Genomic DNA, 20,477 nt, shown 5'->3' on the forward strand with positions numbered 1-20,477 from the left:
AATTCCCAAAGGAAGTGGAAATCTTCAATAGCAAATTATAAATAATACAGCAACTGTTTGTGCTGAAATCAATGCAACACTGAGGTTCAGTGCCTTATAATTATGCCATAGTTTTGCCAGGAATATGTGAATAATCATACTTAGCATAGAAACCAAAAAGGACCAAAAATATAGATAAAAATAGAAAAATAAAACCTGACCATGAAGTTAATTGATACACAAAGCTGCAACTTCATGGATCTTATTAAAATATTTCTCCTACACGGTACCTTTAACAAATGCAGTTTCTCGTTAGAGTTTGTTGTGATTATTTTCATCAAAACATCACCAAAAAAGAGAGAATTGTCAGGACAATAAATGTTGGTGATATCAGGGACAAGGGGTACAAGGAGTTGTGTGTTCTTAACTAACTCTTGATTTTTCTTTCTTTTCTTTTCTTCATAACTTCAAAAAAATCGTCACCTGATTGAGAATTTCAAGTGATGTTACTCCTTTTTAATTAATATGCTTGTTGCCGCTTTGAAATAAATCAACCAAGAAAATGTTTGAGTTTTGATGATACATTCCTAATCGTTTACATGTATATAGGTAAAATGTGCTATGGTTCAAATGTGTATAGGACCTTGGTGAATGTTGGATTCTGTTTTTCATTTTTCATAGGTACGTCCAACTGGAGCAAAGATTACTTCACCGTTACCGGTGGAGTTGGTTCTGTCATCAACGATACATCACTGCCATTGCCGGGGAATGTGGGAGAGAATGATGGGAAGTCTTTACGGAAGCAACTGGCAGATGTGTTTGAGCGTGACTGGAATTCACAATATGCCTTTTTTCTTGCACAAGAAACCAAATAGATGTTGGACTCCTGAAAGCTACTTGTAGGTTAGGACAGCAAGAACTACGGGTAAAAAGGTTACCAAAAATCTTTTGAGTACGCACAGATAGACAGTAATAATGCCACAGGCATTTCATGTAAAACAGTTTTTTAATTCTTTTTTAATCAATTTGAGTTGCAGTTAACTCTTAGAAGCATAGGCAGATCCAGGGGGAGCTCCTGGGGGTCTGGACCCCCCCTTTCATAAGAAGACCCTTTTTTTTTAACTTGGGATCAAGAGCAAACATAGCATTCTGTTGATGTTTTCTGATGTTTTTGGTTGAGGAACCTGACATAAAACCGTACATGCTGGGATATTACTATGGTTTTCGGGATATGGATGAAATGTTCCAACAGCTCTGGGTGGCTTCCAGTGCCAAATGGCCACGCATGTAATCAGCGAAAGTCATTAGGCCTATGTCCCCCCCCCCACCGATTGAATGCTCTAACCCACTAGACAAAGAGTAAGTCACCTGTAATTCGGGTTCAGGTGGAGGGCTATATGGCAACCTGAAATTCATGCTTTTTAAAACAAAATAGTGCCCTGGGTTGGACCCCCCCTTTTGAAAAATCCTGGATCCGCCCCTGTAGAAGTAACAAAGAATTCTTTGGAAGAATTTTAGAAAATATATGTTTTGGTCAATACACTGTGAAGATCTTTTCTTCAGTTTTTCATGTTTCGTCAGTACTAGAGCGATGACTATCCAACTTTCAGCCAAAGTTTAAAAGACAAGTTTGGGAAGTGATGGGCTACATGTGGCGAATCTCAGCTTGATTCCCTGCTATACTGTCGGAACTGTGGAGATCGTCCGAGCGATCTAGGGCTTAAGGAGCATGGTTCCGTGTCGGGAGCAATTTGCCACCGATTTGTAGCTGACTGTTGATCTCTTGGAATTACCGCAACAATTTGGACGCACTAAAGGTTAATGGACAGTCTAATTCTGTGCAGGAACTAACAATCTATGTATTGCTTTCATCACACTATGGCTGTCCACCACTGCCTCTTTTGATCAAAATTTGAAGCCGTTTGAAGACAGGACTGGATTATGGCTATCGCTGTCATGTGCCACCCCATACAATTCCATGTATTAAGACAAAATTGATACACCAGCAGTGCTGGGTGAACATACGTGTCAGCATCATTGTCACTGTTTGAAGAAGTGACAACAATTATCCACACTACCAGTCAAAAAATGGATGAATTCCCAGTGTGTTGGAGAAAAATGGTTACAATAACATTTTCCGTGTTCAACGCAAAGGTTTTCAATTTTAAGGAACTTTCTTAAGACTTTTCTTCCACTGTACAGTTATTGTGTGTGTAATCTTTAGGATAAAAGTATATTTTTATTCACATTTTCCCTATGCAACCATGTCTACACTATTCATTGGTGCTATTGAATTGAACTGTTTATCACAAGATGTCTCTTGTGGACTTCTTTGCTCTTAGAAGTATCCCATATTCCACAAGTTAGATTAATGTATGATGTGTTGAACTAACAGTGCCTGTACCATTGCAAGGTAATGAACTGCTGTGGACCATGTATGGTATGTAAGCTCCAGTAGGCATGGCCAAATTTCATGTAAATGAGTACAAACCTGTCGTTGGCATGGATGAAGAGAACACAGAGCAGCAAGGGTATTCAAGCAGCTGCCATATTTGTCTTGCTCTTTCCATTGATGGGGTATGTTGTTGTGATGAGTCAGTAATCTGGCCACCTTCTTTAAAGCCAATTTCTCCCCAAGCTAAATGGACGGCAAGTTCCCGAGTATCCACATGCTAACCGTTGGTCAAGTTTGTGTAGTAAGCAGACTGTATTTTGTATGTTGTGCACAGGTTACTTGGGAAAACAGACCCGTGGCTAAGGACATATCTGGAATGGGGGAGGGGGGCCCAACAGGGGCCATGACTCCCCTAGGCAGCCAATTTTTTTTTACTAAATACTGTAACGAGAGGCTTTTTGTCTACTATTTATTTCATTTCCCTTCAAAAAAAAACCCTGAATGTAACCTTACCTTTCAGAAAGGCTACAAAAGGCAACATGAAAAAAGTTTCAATATTTTTGCACTCTGCTGAAAATTTGGTTCTGGATCCCATCCTCGACAGTGGCCAACAAATGGCAACTTGCCTGCTGGACAGTTTGGCAAGTCTCAACACCCAGCTGGTTGAATAGCCACGTGATGTGCGCATACATCTGCTCACAAGCCTGGTGCCACAGCAGCAGTGACTTCAACTTCTTGCCGCCAAATCAAGCTGCATCTAAACACTGAAATACTGTATCACGAAACAGCAAATCTCTCATTATATGTGTCTCTGTAGAAACTCAAATCTCTTCGTATGTTTGGTTAAATGCAGAATACAAGGGCATTCAGACTTAATGATAAATGTTATGTAAATTACCAAAAATGGGTCACTTGGGAGATATTCGCATAGGAACGTGCACAAAATCTTTTCAAACTTTACCGTCCCATAATTCAATATTCCCTAATCCGATCTTAAACTTTGCATGTTTTCCTTTCAGACCCTAATCTATCATCTCTCAAAATGTGCACAATAAAAATTTCCTCCTTTTGGTAGTTGGAGCATTAGGGAGACATTGAAATGTCTCCCTAATGACCGATGTCTCCTAATGTTGAAAAATTTACCACAAAATGTCTCCCAAGTGACCTATTTGGAAATGTACCATTTACCTTTTTCATGAGTTCAGTATTAGTACCATGCTATGTTTAGCTGAGTTCTGTCTACAGTAGGATGTTTGTGTGTCAGTATAAGAGGGGGCAAATCATTAAATCATCTCAAAATACATATTCATGAACCTACACGTAGAAGTGAAATAAAACAGTGACAACAGTAAGGTAATAATGCGTTTTATTTGATCTGCTTTTTTCCATTCAGTATTATAAAAAATAGATTATACACTGGCTATTGTGAGATTCTTTCACTGGATGTTCTATATACAAAGAAGGAATGATGCACCGGAATTGTCATTTTTTTAAAAAATTATTATAATTTGAACTTTATTTAAAGTTTCCCAACTCTCAGGACCAGTTCTAGGAGAAAACAACTTTCAAAAGTGAAAAGTCATCAGCAATTGGCCAGCGCCCAAACTGACCGCGAGCCCATACTTGAAGAATATCTAGTAAAATGACAGGCCCACTAGTTCACAGATTGGAAAGTTTCATCTGTCACATCAAAGACACTGTGGCCAAATCATACGAATTTGAGGTAAGTTAATTCTATGTCGCTACCTGAGAGACACCCAGCACCGCCACTCTGGTTGCGGTGGGTGAGAATGGTACAAAGACGCTAGATAATTGAATTTAAACCCACTGCCACTGAATCAAAAGGAACAGAGCACATTTCAGTCTTGGGAATTCATATTTAAAGATGCACATGTAATTAACAAAATCATTACTCTAGACATTAAAAATAAACTCTCTCATGACACACAACGGATTTGTTAGGAAATGCAACCGGACTTGAAAAATCAAAGTGAATTGGTTCAGAACTCCGGTCCATTTACCACAACGTGTAGTACTATTTCACAGTGAGGTAGCAACAGGTGCAGTTTTATCGCAGCCACTTTTTGTAACTAAGAGGGGTTCCACAACTACAAGTATTGACTCCAGAGAGATCCAAGATTTGTACAATACTTCTTTCCAAATCTCCACTCTTGCTACATTGGGAGGTCCCACCATAAAGTGATATATTTGATATATACACCCCTATTCACACTTTCGAAAAGTCTCCTGAGTTGAAACATTCCCCATCAGCCTCTCTCCTCTCTGCTAATTAGAGGGAACTTTTACACAGAGCACATGGCATGAATCGGCCTCATCTCTCACTGGTGAGTTCTGAGTCACAACTCTGGTACTCAAGCTGATGCTTGATGATGACTCGGCCACTGAAACAGCTTCCTCATCAGATGTAACTTCTACTTGGGCTGCAGTGCACTGGCAACTGCTGTCATCCAGATAGCCACAGCCATAGCCCCCGGGTCGGGCCTGGTCAGCCGGTCCTTGCTGACGTAGCTTGCTCGGCCAGCCTTGGCATCCATTGCAGCCGTAGCTTCTGCTGCTGCTCGCGATGCCTGTGTGTAGTAACAAATCACATGCACAGTCAGTACAAGCCCCATTATATCTGCCCATGGCTGTGGCTTCAAATTACACACAAGTCTATCATAGTGGCTGCAGCCACTACCTACATCTGAGTAATTTTTGACAAGGTCTCTGGAAAACATCAATAAGCAATCTCTCTGCAGGAAACTTTTTAGTCCATTCTAGTTTCTGCTGCATGTTTAGGCCAATAACAATCATAGGCAAAATTATGCAACAAACACAAAATGCATTTAAAAATCACTGATACCAAAATGGGACAGATTTTTTTAAAACCAAAACAGAAATGAAAACGGAGTGAGGAGGAAAAAGAGAATCATGAATATTGCCAGTTTCCATAAAAATGCCTCGATGTTGACCAGTCCCTGCAATGTTAATGACGTTTCAGTCTGCTACTGTTATCTTGAGCATTCTGCACCCAAAACCCCCTTCAGAGAGAGGGCTCCATGCACCCTTCTTGGCCATGCCCATGCTATTCTGACATTGATAAATTGTCTCTCTGTGAGCAACAGAATGAGGAGATTTGTAGGGTGGTGACTCAATAGTAGACAACAGCGGAGTCTGGCTTTGAGAAGGAAACAGTTTATTCTCATCTGACTTAAAATACTTGATTTTATGCCGTGAGAAGTGAACATGGAAACAAGGGGCTGAGACAGCGCATAGCTCTGGGTTATGTCAAAGATGAGCAAAGACCGCTGCTCTTCTAAATAAAGAAATTTGTATGCATTTTTCAAAGGGGCATTTAGGCTTTCTCAAGAAAACCTTAAAATAATTCGGTACGCAGAATGAGAGGACCACACTGCGGTGGTACAACGCTTGTCAACAGTTGGAATGTGAGCGAATCGTACCTCTTCAATAGGGCGTCGTGATCTGCCACACACGTGTTAAGCTTAAGAACGCACGTGTGGGCACTGTGCCACTGCAGTTATGGGGTCTCCTGGGATTGGTCTCGTATCACTTCAAGGAATGACATGGGTGTACATGATCATGCACTGTGTTAAGTATCTCATGAAGTAACATCCTTAGGGACAATGGGGCAGGAATTCTGGCATGTCCTCAGCAAGGCTGCTTGCACAGGAATGGGGGGGGGATGCGGGCTGTGGACAGAGCATCTCGAGTGTGGATGGGTTCTTCATGAGGGGCACTTGTTACCTCTGAACTGAGGGCATATGACAATGCCATCTTTTCCTACCTCCACGGCACTACACTAACCTCGGCAGCTTGCTTGATGGTGCCTTGGTCAATGGTATCTCCTTTTGCTCCCTGGAGCACGGTGAATGCAGCGTGCAGTGAATCAAGCTGTCAAAATCACCACATAGCAAAAATCATCAGTGTTAGCAATATTCAACAGGGCCCAGGCTTTCATAGGCTCCCTCCCCTCAATAACAGCAGATTTTTTGTGCTAAGATCTAGCGTCTCCACCTGTTCCACAAAGACTGTTAGGCAGTAAGCATAGTAAAAACAAACTTAACCCCAAAGGAAAAAGTTGCAATTACTAACTGGGAAAATGTGCTTAAGCAGCATAATAACTACAACTATGGCACCGACTATAGTAAGCTGTGTGTTTTGTGTCCATTATACCGTATCATAGTGCCCTTAACGGACCAGATGTAAGGGCTGTGTCATGTTGGACAGTGTTACAAGTATAGAAGAATTAAGCAGGGTTATCATTACTAGCATAAAGGAGTTCCTAGATAATCACCGGCTGGAATACGCCTTGAATGCAACACACCTCTTTGAAATTGGATCCTGTAGTGTACTGAGATGCTGTCCATTGAATTGTTGAGTGTCACAAGAGGAAATATTAATCTTTGGGTTAAGCCGAGGAGGCCATGTGCCCCGATATTAATTTACTTATTGTTATTCTGATATCTAATGCTGTAGACTCGAACAAGCCCTCAGTCATGAAATGTATTCTATTGAGTCTTAGAGGATAAAGCAACCCAAACTAAGCACATGAATCATCCATTGGAGGATCATTTACAACCAATTATTGCCTTACAAGTGCAAGAATAAGTTCTTTATAGCTTTGTGGTGGTCCTGCCCTTGATCATATAGGCAAGCCAACATCATTTACTGGTACATATATACCTCATTTAATGAACCTATTTTAATTATAAGAGATCTTCTGGATATGCACTAAAGGTGGCAATATTTGGAAGTCTTGACCAAAGGGAGTGTACCGCTTGAATCAGGGAAGTCCATTCAGTGATCACACACACAGACTAGTAAACCACATCATGTAAACTGGTTCCAACAGATGAAATCCCATAATTATGCCCTGCTGCAAGCATTCCATTGAATTCATCAAAGCATTCTTTAATTTAAATTGCAGAGTTGCCACTGCCTGTTCTCCCTTAGTTTTTAGCTCCACTCCTCTCTCTCTTTCAGGTCCCCTGGATCTGCGTACCATTGTCCTGTCTCCTACTTCGGCTCCTCCGTACTTGGAGACCGTATCCATGCCACACTTCAGGGCGTTCACCCAACCAGCGGGTGTTGTGTTGCTTTGCAGAACAGTAGCAGCAGCCGTGAAGAACAAACTGTACAGCTAGATCAGAAAACAAATTACACCATTATACCATTGTCTTGCATACAGTATTTTCATTGACCCAAAATGATCACATGTCCAGGTGGCAAATGAGCATGTCACCCTCACCACTGGGCATCACATCACGATATCACAGACTAGTCCCCACCCCACAGTCCAAACCATAATGAAATATTTGTTGACATTTGAAGCTCGCTTGAAGTTCATTACTTTAAAAAAAGTCCCTAAACACAATACCTGCTGAGCTAGAGAAACATGGAGATTTTTCTCCGAAATGATTTGTTAGGCGTAAAGATGTGCTGCTTTTGAGCAACACACATGCAACCAACACAATTAAACTACTGTATGGTGATGCAGTGAGTTCACATGCATCATACAACTTTGTGTGGGGAAACTTACCAAGACGCTCACTGTTTGTGAGTAAATTGGAAAACTTCAGTTGAGAAAAATATTACAAGGAACTCGAAACAGAGGTAGATAACAAAACAATTATTGACTGCTGTGATGTGGGATGGAATGTTTGAACACACTAGGGGACACACAACACCTATCAGCTTCACCTCAGGTGATATAAGAATCCCTTGGGTGTTAAAACAACATGTCCCACATTACAGCAGTCGGTAATTGTTAAATGTACATATATACAATGTGAAAAACAAATATGTGAAACAGAGACCAAACAAGACATTAACTGCGAAAAACAAGCCAAATGCACATCATGTACTTTGAAATAAGGGTTGAAAATTACTACTCCTGTGCAGCACTGTTACTGTTAAGTCTAGAAAAGTCCAACAAAGACCCTCAGAAATCCATTGTACATCCTTATAAAGTGTCCACTACAAGTCTGTCACAAGTGATCATGTCCCAAGGTGGGTTCCAAGCTACTCAAATGACCTCTGAGACTGACAATGGTATCCTTTGTCACTGTTTATCCCCTGTTACTTGTGATGGAACTTACGAATTGACTTGTGATGTACTAGGGATTGGACTAGTGATGGATCTAACCACAATGACACTATCACAGCATTTCCAATGACAGCTACTTCACAGATATTCTTGAGTGGAAACCTGTTAAGCTCGATAAACTGGTTCTCAGAAGAATTTCTGTAAAACTGCTGTCCAAGTGCTCACTAAAAGCGGCCAGGGTCACAATATTACAACCGCTGATCAACCATCACCGTTTCTGCACAAAGCCTAGGTTTGAAAATGCAAATCTCACTCACCGCCCCAGAAGAACCTCCCATATGCGTCTCGGCAATTGAGGAGAGTTTCAGGGCAATGGAGGATGGACTGATGGGCTGTGAAAGCTCAGACAGCCAGGACACAATACCTGCAATGGTGCGGCAATGAAAAAAGACGTGAAATCAAATGTCATTCTTCATATTACTGTAAAATGTACATGTATAGAGGGTTGTGGAGTATCTTCAGTCAGTGTCAACCTGAAGTTGACTATACTGAAATCACTTGTTTCAGTTTTTTTTGGGGGGGAGGGTGACTGACAGCTTCAATGGGCACATGCTTGACATTCTGTGATTAAGCCAGCCACCAGAGATGAGATTCAAGTTGGCCAGCCCACCTTGACAGGCATAGTGAGTGATCACACAACAATATAAAACAGTAGCAAATCCAGATGGGATGCACCTGGCACCCCCTTTCAATTTTTAAAATTCTATTTAGCAGTGGCGTAAACCTGTGCCGGGGACTAAGGGGACTAGGGGGATGGGGGATGACTTCAAAATGGCACATTCAAGACTTTTGTACTTTTTCTCCCTTTTCTTAGTTCTAACAAATACAAGTTGGTTGTTGGAAAGTTAAAAAAAACACCTCTAAATCTGCCTTTTTTCTCACCACAAAAACGGGGAGGGATGATCCAACAGCCCATTCCTGTAGATGAAGCATGGAGGGGAACATAAATCCCCACCCCACGCCACCCCGGATTGACACCTCTTACTACATTTGTTTTTATCACTAGAATATTCTATTTGCTTTTTTGGGTTATTAAGGATTCCCTTCCAGCCCCCTCTCCTGGTGGATCTGTCATTGCCACAAGCGTTGTGAGGGCAGTCCCCCCCCCTTGAAAAATTGAAAAGGGAAACATGGAGAAAAAGCAAAAGAAATGAAAAGAGATCAAAAGGGATGATAATCACCAATTTCCTTGAAAAAAAACCCAGCGCCGACTGTTTAAGTGTTTGTCACTTGTAAGCTGATGAGTGCTTTGCCAGCCCCCTTCCTCAGGAAATTCCCCTGTCCAAAAACAGCCTTCCCCCCTCCCAAGAAAAGATCCTGTTAACATCCATGGCCATTGTAAAGCGTGCCACAGATTTGAGTCTCACCCGAAAACAGGGTAAGGCCTGTCAAGTTTCTCCAAAGCATTCCTACAACGCTAACTGTGCCAATTAACTAACGGATGCAGGGGGGGGGGGACAGAATCACCGTTGAAAAGAAAAGGAAGAAAAACAGATCCAATAGGTTGAGTATATTATACAGGCACTTTGCTTAAGCCCTACAAAAAATAAGGGGACTTTTAACTATCTCAGGGCCTTCAAAATTTTGAAAGGTGCCATTAAACTCCAACACCTACAAAAACAAGTGCGTGCACATAAGAAAAGTCAAGTAAGTATCATTCAATGGATGTCCGATTTTTGAAAAGCTTTGATCTACACATAACCAGCACATAGCTTGTAATATTATTGCAAAGCTGTGCATCAAGATGAAAGGCTCCTAAAAATAGGTTCTGGTGGATTACACAGAGTGGGGCCTACAGAACACTGCTGCCATGCAACTGTGGAATACTGATTCTGGTCCTGGTAAAGCTCTTCCTCTTTACAGTGAACTACCCTCCCCCCGATCAAACCAGGACCGTTGGGTTTTCTTGCTAAATTTAATGCCGCTGTTCCTTTTGATAATTCAACTGGCACTAATGGTCGATTACTTAGTCTAAAATATGTTGATGACATGACTATCGTGGAGAGCGGTAGAGGGAATGACCCCCATACAATTCAATCTGTTTGGGATGAATTTAGTCAATGGGCGGTACAAAATAATATGAAAAACAACCCAGATAAATGTGCTTGCATGACTGTATGCTTTATGAAAAATATTCTACAATTTCCTCCTTTACAGATTTCCTCTACTGATCTCCACATAGTTGATTGTGTAAAAAATTCTTGGTGTTTTAATCAGTTCAGATCTTAGATGGGAGAAACATGTTGTAAAATGTAGCAATTTATCCTTTGAGCTACAAATGCATTGTGTTTTTAATAAACCAGAAACCAACCAAACCAGAAACCAGGACCCTCCTGAGATAGTGCTTGTGTAACAGGGGAAAATGGCACACCATGGGGGAACTCGCAAAACAACAAAAACAACTCTAACTAAACCAAGGATCTTTGAGGGAAAGGTCACAGGGAACTGAATTAATAGGGACTTGGACACCAATACTTGACTTTAAAAAAGGACACAAAAGAAGGTATTAATGAAAAAGAACCCCAAAAAATGCATAAACCAAAGAAATGCATAAACCAAAAAAATGCATAAACCAAAAAAATGCATAAACCAAAAAAATGCATAAACCAAAAAAATGCATAAACCAAAAAAATGCATAAACCAAAAAAATGCATAAACCAAAAAAATGCATAAACCAAAAAAATGCATAAACCATAAGGACTAAAGGACTAAAAAGGCTTGGCACCAAAAGACTAAAACTTTAAAAGAACTAAAAAAAAAACAAAAATGTGTAAAATGGACCTTATGAGTATACACTCAGACTTCAATCACTGACGTCTGGCAGACAAAGGCTCAAGCAGAAAACCACACTCCAGTTAGGAGGAACAACACATGAGAAGTTGACTGGTCTCTGCTGATCTGCTACACCGTGGCTACACGGAGTGTGGCCATACCATGTGGCTACATTACACAGGGGGAAGCTGGGGCTTAAACAAATAAACAGGTGGGCACACTACTAAAAAAAATCAAGAACTCTAAATTTCAGCTAAACATTTTCAAAGGAGAACTACTTCTATGTAAAAATGTGTATTTAAAAACTCATTTCTGGCTCTGCCACACTTGCAAAAGTGCTTACACAATTGGTGTGTTTTAATCAATATGCTTATATCAATGGCAATGCAGACAAGCACAATATTTCCTTCCAAATTCATTCCAAAACTTTCAGAGCTGGTGACATAGCAAGAATAGACGAAGAGTCATTGTCCAAACAGCAAGGTCATAAGAGTCTTTGTTCTTGTACTAACTCTTTAAAGACTTCAAAACGTTCTTTAATGCAATTTTCAAACCAGCCGAATACGTTCAAAGCCATCTTAAACCTTTCTGACAATATAATGGGTTCATTCAAACAAGATGGAGTTTTTCCCTTTACTTTGTAACAAAAGAGCAAATTGATGAGATGGCCTGATTCAGTTTCTCTATTTCAGTGTATTGGATCAAACCGTTGAGACTCAAAATTGATTGCCAAATTCCACTGCTTCTATAATCAAACCACATGATTTGGATGATTAAAATGTCATCTGCTCCCCCTCCCCTTTCAAATTTTTTTTAAAATATGGACAAAGTAGAATTGGTTAAATTAGAATTTAGTACGTGCTTTCATCAGAGAATGTTCCGAAGGACACAGTGTTTCATCCCCATACAAGAATGGGATGAATTCTTTTGCAGAATTTGACTCTTGAGTGAATTATATCCGGCTGCCATTTCCTAACTGAGCAAGGAGGGGGGGGGGGAATTCTGAGTGAACGATAATGAAATTTAGAAAAGATAACAGTCTTGTAGAATGTCTGATCAGCACGCATAAGGGGACACTAATGAATGGGCCTTTTGTGCTGGTCATATTAGTCCAGGAATGACTGAATTTGACCAATTGTCTGGACGTAATCAATCCAATTATGGATTGTTCCCCTTTTCTTCCATCTCCCTCAGCCTAACCGGTAGTCCAACTGCAGTTCTTCCTCCTGGACGCTTTAACGCAATTTGAGGCCGGCTTCCTGGGGAATCAATCGTTGAGCCCCAATATTGCGGCAAAAGAAAAAAAAAAACGCTGAAGGAAGAATTCCCCCATTACCTACGAGGACTGTGACTGGAATGTGTAACGGTTGATCACAGCCGGCCTGATTGCTATTTGGTCGATTAAGGACAAAAAAGTTTTTGGGAAAACATGATGGAGCACCGCTAGCAAATCAGATATTTCGATGCAATAGAATCAGTTCCCGAGCAATTACTTCTCAATAGATACATGTGGGACAGGTAAGAAAAAAAGGGAAAAAATGTGGTTTTTTTTTTAAACTGTCCCCCCTCTGAATTTTCTAACTTTTGGGCCTGGCCTACCTTATGATTTAGTGCTTCAATTTCTGAATGCTGTGAACTACAGATGACCTCATAAACCATCTGGAGTTCTATGTAATACATGTACATGTACAAACAAAACTGGCTGAAGGAAACAGATTTTTTTTAGTGTCTGGCTATATGCCGTTCAAATCTGTTCTAACAGACTAGAGAATTTGCTTGCAGTTTACGGTTTCGGTTTAGCAACAGGGCATTCTTCTCAAACACTGGTCCATGAAAAAGCAGTGGCCTTAATTGTGAAAAAAAGTGAAAAAATTGCTAATTAGTATGGGAAAATGTGACCAACTCCAAGATTTTTTTTTCTGTCACAGGGAGCCTTCTATTAACATCCAACATTTCATGTTAACTTTGGGTTTTCTCATGTAAGTTGCAATTTATGGGAAACATTAGCTAGACCAAGGCTTGACCACTGCATGTCACCAAGAACATGGAACTGTTTAAGGGGTGGGGATCGAGATGAATTAACAGCAGCTCGAGGGGCTCTTTATTTATAATTTAAAAATGGTGGAAGGGGTGTAAGGGAGGACAGGTCTTTTACACTGTGCATGAACAAGCAGAGACACATTGTTTCTTGGCCATAGTGTCATGTGGGACCTGCCCACCAGGCCAAAGCACAGAATGGCGCATTTATGGAATGAAGTGGGGACAATTTTTCATCAGAATGTGCACAAACCTACATCTATAGGGACTTTCTGTGGGTACTGTGCACACTCCATTAGTGGCATTTAAGTGCCAGCCCCACCAGCTAGGCACACTTGAGCACAAACATGCACGTTTCTTTTCGGGACCGGGGATGACTTTTCATCGGAATCTGCACGAACTGTTAGGAACTTCATGGGGGTATTGGTGTTCGGCCTCTCTTGACTTCTGTTGAGGGCATACTTGTGCACGTACAGAGTTCATTGACACATACCAGCACAAGTGTGTGGTCCTCTGTAGGTCACCCCTTACAAAGTATCTCACACAGTCCTGACAAGTTCACATGATATGATGTTGCTTGCTAACACAAGTCCGTAGTGCATATTGGGTTACTCGTGCTTCATGTGCCGAATGCCATGCGTCCAATTATAAACTGTACTGATCGATGGTGATCAAGCCTGCTAAACACTAAACGGATTCAATTCCCCTAATTCAATTGCTGCCGGAGAGTGTTAGGTTTGGTGAAGTAGGATTGGGAGGGGGAAGGTAGCTGGTGATCCCCTGAGAACAGGGAAGGACGGCAAAGTTTTTGGTCAGACCCAAAGGTTTGTCAGTATTTTTTTCACAGTTAATCACTCCCTTTCATTTCGCATCTGTATTTGTGCACTAATTTTCATGTAATGTTCAATCAACAATAATAAAAAGCCTCCTGATCATCAAAGGGAAAAATCCTTCTGTAAAACACATTAGCAGTGCATAATACTGCGTATCCTTTACCTGAATTTCAACTGAAGGGCCATTTTTTGTCGCACATTTTTCCACAAGATTTGCACAATGAACGTTTGCTGTGGAGGGCTGGAAGATTTAAAACCATTCTCTTATGCCTTCTTCATTTTTGCAAAGTAGTTTCTTGATCAATCAAACTCAGAAATTTAACAAAATACTCACCACTTTGAGTGAAATAATAGTTTTTTCAAACAGATTTGGATTTCCATTCAAAATTGATATTTCATTTGGCAGAAAAAAATCCAGCGGCATAACAGGGGGGCATGGACAGCGAACAAAAATTCCCCCCCAAAAAAAAACCTTTAAAAAAACCCACAAAATCAGAAACTGTGTACTTACAAACATGACCTGTTGAAGGGGCAATGACCTAACAAATGCAACATTTTACTGCAGGTGGCTTCATTTGCTCTTTGTTTGTGAAATGCATGTATGACACTTTGAGGTCTACATCACTGATCAGTAGTGTCTATACACTGTACCTCTACATGTATTTATATTGACAAATTCAGTCTTGTGGCTACTGCTACTTTAATATTGGTTTTTGAACAAACTGCCAGAATCAGATCACCTTGATCACTGAGCCTCTACTCGAGTTAATTAAACCGATCACTATGATGACATGGAGTCAGATGAGACACTTCATCAGTGAAGCCCAGTCGGACACTCAGAATCGTCAGGGTGGCAATGCATAAAGCATAAGGACAAACACAGACAGGTTCAGCAGATATGCCACTATGTATGTTATAAATGTTGTCTCACAGACTTGTATTTGGCTATCATACAATTTGTACACGCATAGGTCAGACTTGGGATTTACACCTTGATGCCCACTGGTACTACGAAAGATGGGGAGGGAGTTACTGCTGTTACTGTTGACGATGTTGGTACAAAATACAAAGTCTGCATGATTATTTGACTCAAGGCACATGCTTCAGGCTCTGCTGTGCTCGCAAAAGTCAGAAGTTAATTATCCATTTGCAGGAAGTTTTTTTCTCATGTTAGAAAAGAGCTGGAAGTCTAAGTTGAGTTGGGTCATCTCTTGCAGTGACTTGAATCAATTCATTCTTATATAGCAACTTGAGTGAAGTCAGGCCAATTAAACAAATTAAGCAAGTCAGTGACTTGAGTCACTACAACACTGTATTATGAAGTAGCGAACCCAACTGTGCAAATCAAAATTAAGACAGTTATTTTACACTGCAGCTACAACCAACACTCCGCTGTTACTTCTAAAATATTAGTAAAGTTTCACTGGATATCAGAGAGCATTCCAGTTTGGTTCATGCTCAAATTCTGGGGTTTAGAATTCACAACATGCAAAACATACAAAAACCCAAACTGCGAAATCGTCAGCAACATCCTTTTTGGGGAGTCAGATACATAGCTAGTTAATGTCGGGTTTTCTTCCCCAAAAAAACCTGCTCGGGGCAGGTGCTTTTTTTTGGGGGGGGGGGAAGAATTCTTCAACCTTGCAATTTATTTCTGGCACCCTTAAAATATGTAGGGTGGCCGGACTCTTGAGCTTAGGTATCAGTAGATTTCATTCTTTTCCCCCTGAGTTTTTCTGTTTAACGGTTTCTCAACTTTCCTGGTAAATATTGAGGCGTGTGTCCAGTCATCAACCGGTTCATATACAAAAGGTCGGTAGCATGTATATATATGGGCGTCAACCGTGGCCATGTGTGCTTTTTGCCAGTTGTTTCGATACAAGGGAGTCACCAGTTGGGATTTTATAACTTTATCTCTTTTGTAAGTGTGGTTTCGCTCCCTAGCAAATTGGTCTACCCAAACGAAGGAGGTCTTTCATCCCCTTAGCTTCTTTGCATATGGGGTGGGCTCCCAAATTCCGTTCTGAGTACTCAAGAAAGGCATATCTGGATGATTGTGGGAGAGGGGTCCACTTAGTCGATGCGTCTTCATGTTAACATCAACCGCGGAAGTGAAAAAAAATTCTTAAATGAATGTACTCATCCTCCGTGGAACAAATAAGGAAAAGTGTGTGTGCTCATACGTCATCCAGAAACAAGTGGTTAAGCACTTGAGCTTGTTAGTTGAATTAACGTGTGCATGTAGCACTTTTGTATCAAATCAAATCGTGTCAAATCAAATCATGTCAAATGGAATGCATCACAATCATGACAATATCATTCTGCAAGGTGATGTAATTTAATAAGCAATATGAAACAACTGCTGAACACATAACATAAAACATACATGTACATTGTCACAATACTAGTTTTGAACCAAATACGGTACCAACACCAAACTAATACCAAATGCAGAGGAAGGCCACCTACCCTGCACACCATTCTTGATTGTCGTTCCACAGTCCCCATCACCGCTTCCCCTATCCAACTCATTTAGGCTGTCCTCACTGGCCGCCAGGCTATCACAAGCTGCGTGTAATGCTGCCTTCAAGGCACCAAATTCAGCTACAAAACGGTAAACAACAATAAAATTTAGAAAAAAAATAAAACTGAATATTCAAAACGAAACTTCTCGACAAATTTAGGCTCAACTTTATCTGTAGCTGTATAACGTTCAAGTGATTGATATCAATAAGAAATTGGGCATGTGCACGCTTACATTTCAAATATGATAAATACTGAAGGCAGTATTGGTTATTTATTTCTGTAATTTCTCTACAGTTGTTAAATTACCTTCACCCCTTTTTGAAACGCTTCCCTGTTTTCTTCATTGGAAACTTGGCAGGAATCCCTAAATATTTCACTGACACGAGTACTTCATTACTTTCATTGCAACAAACAAGTTAAGTTATTAAAATCATTTATTTCTAACTATGCCTACGTGTAACATAAATTTGGAGAGCAAAACGGAGACTGAAACCCTGCATGACTTTTGTGAAAGTGCGCCATGCCTTGCTGCACACCTTAGGTAATCAAATGCAGCCGCGTGGAGCTCTGGTACCAAAGTGCAGTGACATTAGTTGCAGCGCTTCAGAGGTGACTCTGATGTGTTCAGATTTCGTTTACGAGTCAAAGCCACAGTACAAAAGGCATGAAATTGGATTTCTTTCGGGTGTACAAAGGACTTTACTATATGGTAGGATTGCTGTGCATGCTTCCTGTCCAAAGATTTAAATCTGATGAGTTTACACCTTCGGAAACCTCAGGTTCTGTGCCCTCTGCAGGGGTGACAGTGGTGTCCGAGTCAACTGGTAGAGGAGGCGCTTGATTCAGCTCCAGACCGGAACTTCCTGAGAGAGAGACCCTCGGCCATGCAGGGGCTGTTGTGTCCTGGTCTGTGGAACATGAAGAAAGATGTATTGAATGTGGAGGGCAATTGATGATGCGCAAGGCAATGATGGCTCATTTCCTGTCCACTTCTCTCTGCACGGTTGCAACTCACAAGCATAGGGTGCTCCACCAATACAATCCTAAAAGGATCTGAAAACCTGATCACTGAGCATACCAAAGCCCACAATGATGGCAGAGGCACCATGCTAATTGTTATAAAGCTATTTTAATTAACTGTTGCTATCATTGTTCTCTTTTATTTCTTTTCGAAACTGCAACAATGCTTCCACCATTACAAGGGCACTTCATCAAGTGCAAAGATTCAATTCAGGGTTTGTCCATAGAGACAATCTAAACCCTGGTTACCGTTGCTCTAATTTCTTTAAATCTCTCTTGGTTTTATAAAAATTTTCCTTTAATATGTGTTCAAATTTATGTGTACATAAAAAGAAAATATATTTAAACGACATACAAATCACACTCAACACATGCCAATTTTTACTAGGTAACTCCTGGCATCACTTGGCAGAATATGGCAGCCAGTAAATGCGCATGGTTGAGCCTTAACATATTTTTGAAGGGCAAAATGACGTGAGACAAGACTGGTGGAAGTATTACCTAAGCACTTGGTTATGATCCCGTCACGGTCTAGATGCATGATGGTCACGGAAACGCCAGCCATTTCCAGCGACGTCATGAATGTACCGCAGAATGCTCTCTTGACAGACACACCTTTAGTTGCTAGTCCAGAAATAAAGTTGGTGAAAATTGCGTACGCTGTAACTTCAGACGCTAACAAGCTTCCCACGTTCAGTGGTGAATTAAAAGCTACTGTAAAGGAAAATTTCCTCAAATGCACATCCACACAGGCAGAGATTTGAAAACTTCGGAAGCAAAATGCAAGCACATGACCATCATGGAGATAATTCAATATCCGCATGATCAAATCAGCGAATCGTGCCACTTCCTGAGTTTGGAACATTAAATGTTTCTAGCCGCTTGACTTTGGGTGAGATCCCTATCACCGAGGTACATACAGGTTTATTTAATACTTTCTGACTAACATCCCATGAAAGAGCTGCTGACAACATGCAGTTTGAGTTGTACAGTGCTCGTGCCATACGCTTGGCATTACCGGTTCCAATCCTGCTCCGATCGACTTCTTTCCTAAACCCAATATTGACTGCTCAAATGAATCAATTGACTGAGTGACAAAGCAAGCACATAAAAGAAGGCAAAAAGAAACTGGAAAAGCCACAGGAATATTTCAAAACCATACCAAGATATTTGAGTGCTGCCCTGGCGACAATTCCCAGCTCAAGGTAGGAGGTGCCGCCCAGGTTGTTGATCACCAAGGCAATATTGTCCCCTGTCTCCAAGGGCAGACGGCTCTGATTGGTTGGGCTAGTCATGTGATCCAGCATGGTTTTCACCACCTCATCTGCACTACAAAGCTGCCGGTAATGTTGGTAAGGGAGTCCAGATTACTAACTTGGGTAACAAAAATTGCTCGAGAGATTTTGCATGGAAAAATTTGCTAAGTAAACAAAAAAAAATGCAGTGCAAATATAGATCACCAAAATATCGTACCACATATTTTGCTTATGACAGATTCCCTAATGGACAGTACGTTAAACAGCTCTATGGAGCAGTCCTTCCAACTTTTGGTAACATTCACTGGCAACAATTTGGTTCTTGTGTCCTTCAGAAAAGAGTGAACTACAATGACATTTCTGCTACCACAAAAGAACACACATATGGAACTGTCGGGCCATGACATTGCTAAATTTCATGAAAGTTTAAACTCTGTGAACTTGATTGTAAAATGAACTCAAATTAATGGTAAAATATGAATGTAAATTGATTGTTTATCTAATAATAATCTTTTTCTTGTGTGCATCTGTTTACAGGTCCGTATCATTGACTGTGTTTTTTTTTATTACATATATAATTCACATAAGGTATTCAGCATTGGACAAATTTGTAAATTTGTGTCCCACCACATTCCCTGTTGTCTTATTTCTTGTACTGGGTTCTAACCCCTCTGAGGTACAAGTGGCGTAGTTACACGATGAAAATTTACATGTGTACATGTACTAAGCAAAATACAATTGAGTAAAATGATTGCAGTTGCATCATGTATCAATCTCTTTCTTGAGTATGTGTGGTTCTGAGAAGAACCGGGGAATAACTCGACATTTCGAACGATGTACTCTGTCCGTCATCAGGAGACTGCAGGATTCTGACTGGGAGTGGAGCTTATATGGTGTAGAGAGGGATCCAGATGTAGGGATTAGCTCGGTGAAGCGTTGAGGCGGGAACAGTGAAGGTGGGAACAATAAATGCTGTGCTGGATCCTGGTACTGCATGACCTGAGTGTGTGCTTACTCAAGCGCGTCAGTTGGGGTTGGCAGTGGGAGAGTGAACAGCTGGTTGCCAAGGGTAGAGAAGATCCATAGGCTAACTAAGGGGGGAACCTAACTGGGGAGTCCTAGGGTATGGGAGACCCACTGGACTGGGATGTGAGGATGGGGCGCCAGATATCGCTGATGCTGAAGCCGATGTCTTGGGGAACTGTGCCATGCTTGATGATTTCCATGGCTTCTCTGATGCGGTGGGAATACCATCGTTCGATGCTGGTGATGAGTTCAGCTTGGCTCCAGTAGATCTGATGGTCTTCAGTGTGGGAGTGCTTAATTATCGACGACTTTTCAAGCTCTCCCTTCCTGCCATGAGCTTTGTGCTCGTTGATTCGGGTAGGGAGGTCCCTGCCCGTCTCAAGATGTACACTTTGCCACATTGGCAAGGAATTCTGTACACCCCTGGTCTGTGCTGGGGGTTCTGCCGGTCCCTGAGCGAAAGGCGCCGGTTGTGCAACTGCAGTGGGGCTGTATGCAAAACTCGA

At 41.1% G+C, this 20,477-nt stretch overlaps 2 protein-coding genes across 3 annotated transcripts in view; one reads left to right on the forward strand and one right to left on the reverse strand.

The window, feature by feature from the left end:
• The window catches only part of pld3 (phospholipase D family member 3), an 18,500-nt gene extending 14,774 nt beyond the window's left edge, over positions 1 to 3,726 (forward strand). For both annotated transcript variants that reach the window (XM_022251798.2, XM_022251797.2), the window contains exon 9: positions 661 to 3,726. In XM_022251798.2, the coding sequence (XP_022107490.1) occupies positions 661 to 854 (194 nt within the window). In that variant the 3' untranslated portion in view covers positions 855 to 3,726. The remainder of the gene's footprint in view (positions 1 to 660) is intronic.
• LOC110988379 (triokinase/FMN cyclase-like) overlaps positions 3,724 to 20,477 on the reverse strand; it is a 25,376-nt gene continuing 8,622 nt past the window's right edge. Inside the window, exons 7-14 of the mRNA XM_022251817.2 lie at positions 18,852 to 19,026; positions 18,191 to 18,313; positions 17,434 to 17,577; positions 16,613 to 16,747; positions 8,759 to 8,865; positions 7,398 to 7,535; positions 6,200 to 6,286; positions 3,724 to 4,962 (exon numbers count right to left, since the gene is read on the reverse strand). Coding sequence (XP_022107509.2) covers positions 4,807 to 4,962; positions 6,200 to 6,286; positions 7,398 to 7,535; positions 8,759 to 8,865; positions 16,613 to 16,747; positions 17,434 to 17,577; positions 18,191 to 18,313; positions 18,852 to 19,026 — 1,065 coding nt within the window. The 3' untranslated portion in view covers positions 3,724 to 4,806. The remainder of the gene's footprint in view (positions 4,963 to 6,199; positions 6,287 to 7,397; positions 7,536 to 8,758; positions 8,866 to 16,612; positions 16,748 to 17,433; positions 17,578 to 18,190; positions 18,314 to 18,851; positions 19,027 to 20,477) is intronic.

The sequence above is a fragment of the Acanthaster planci genome, linkage group LG01, assembly GCF_054643075.1.
Source record: "Acanthaster planci isolate LZ-2023a linkage group LG01, COTS_SCS, whole genome shotgun sequence".
Taxonomy (NCBI): Eukaryota; Metazoa; Echinodermata; class Asteroidea; order Valvatida; family Acanthasteridae; genus Acanthaster; species Acanthaster planci.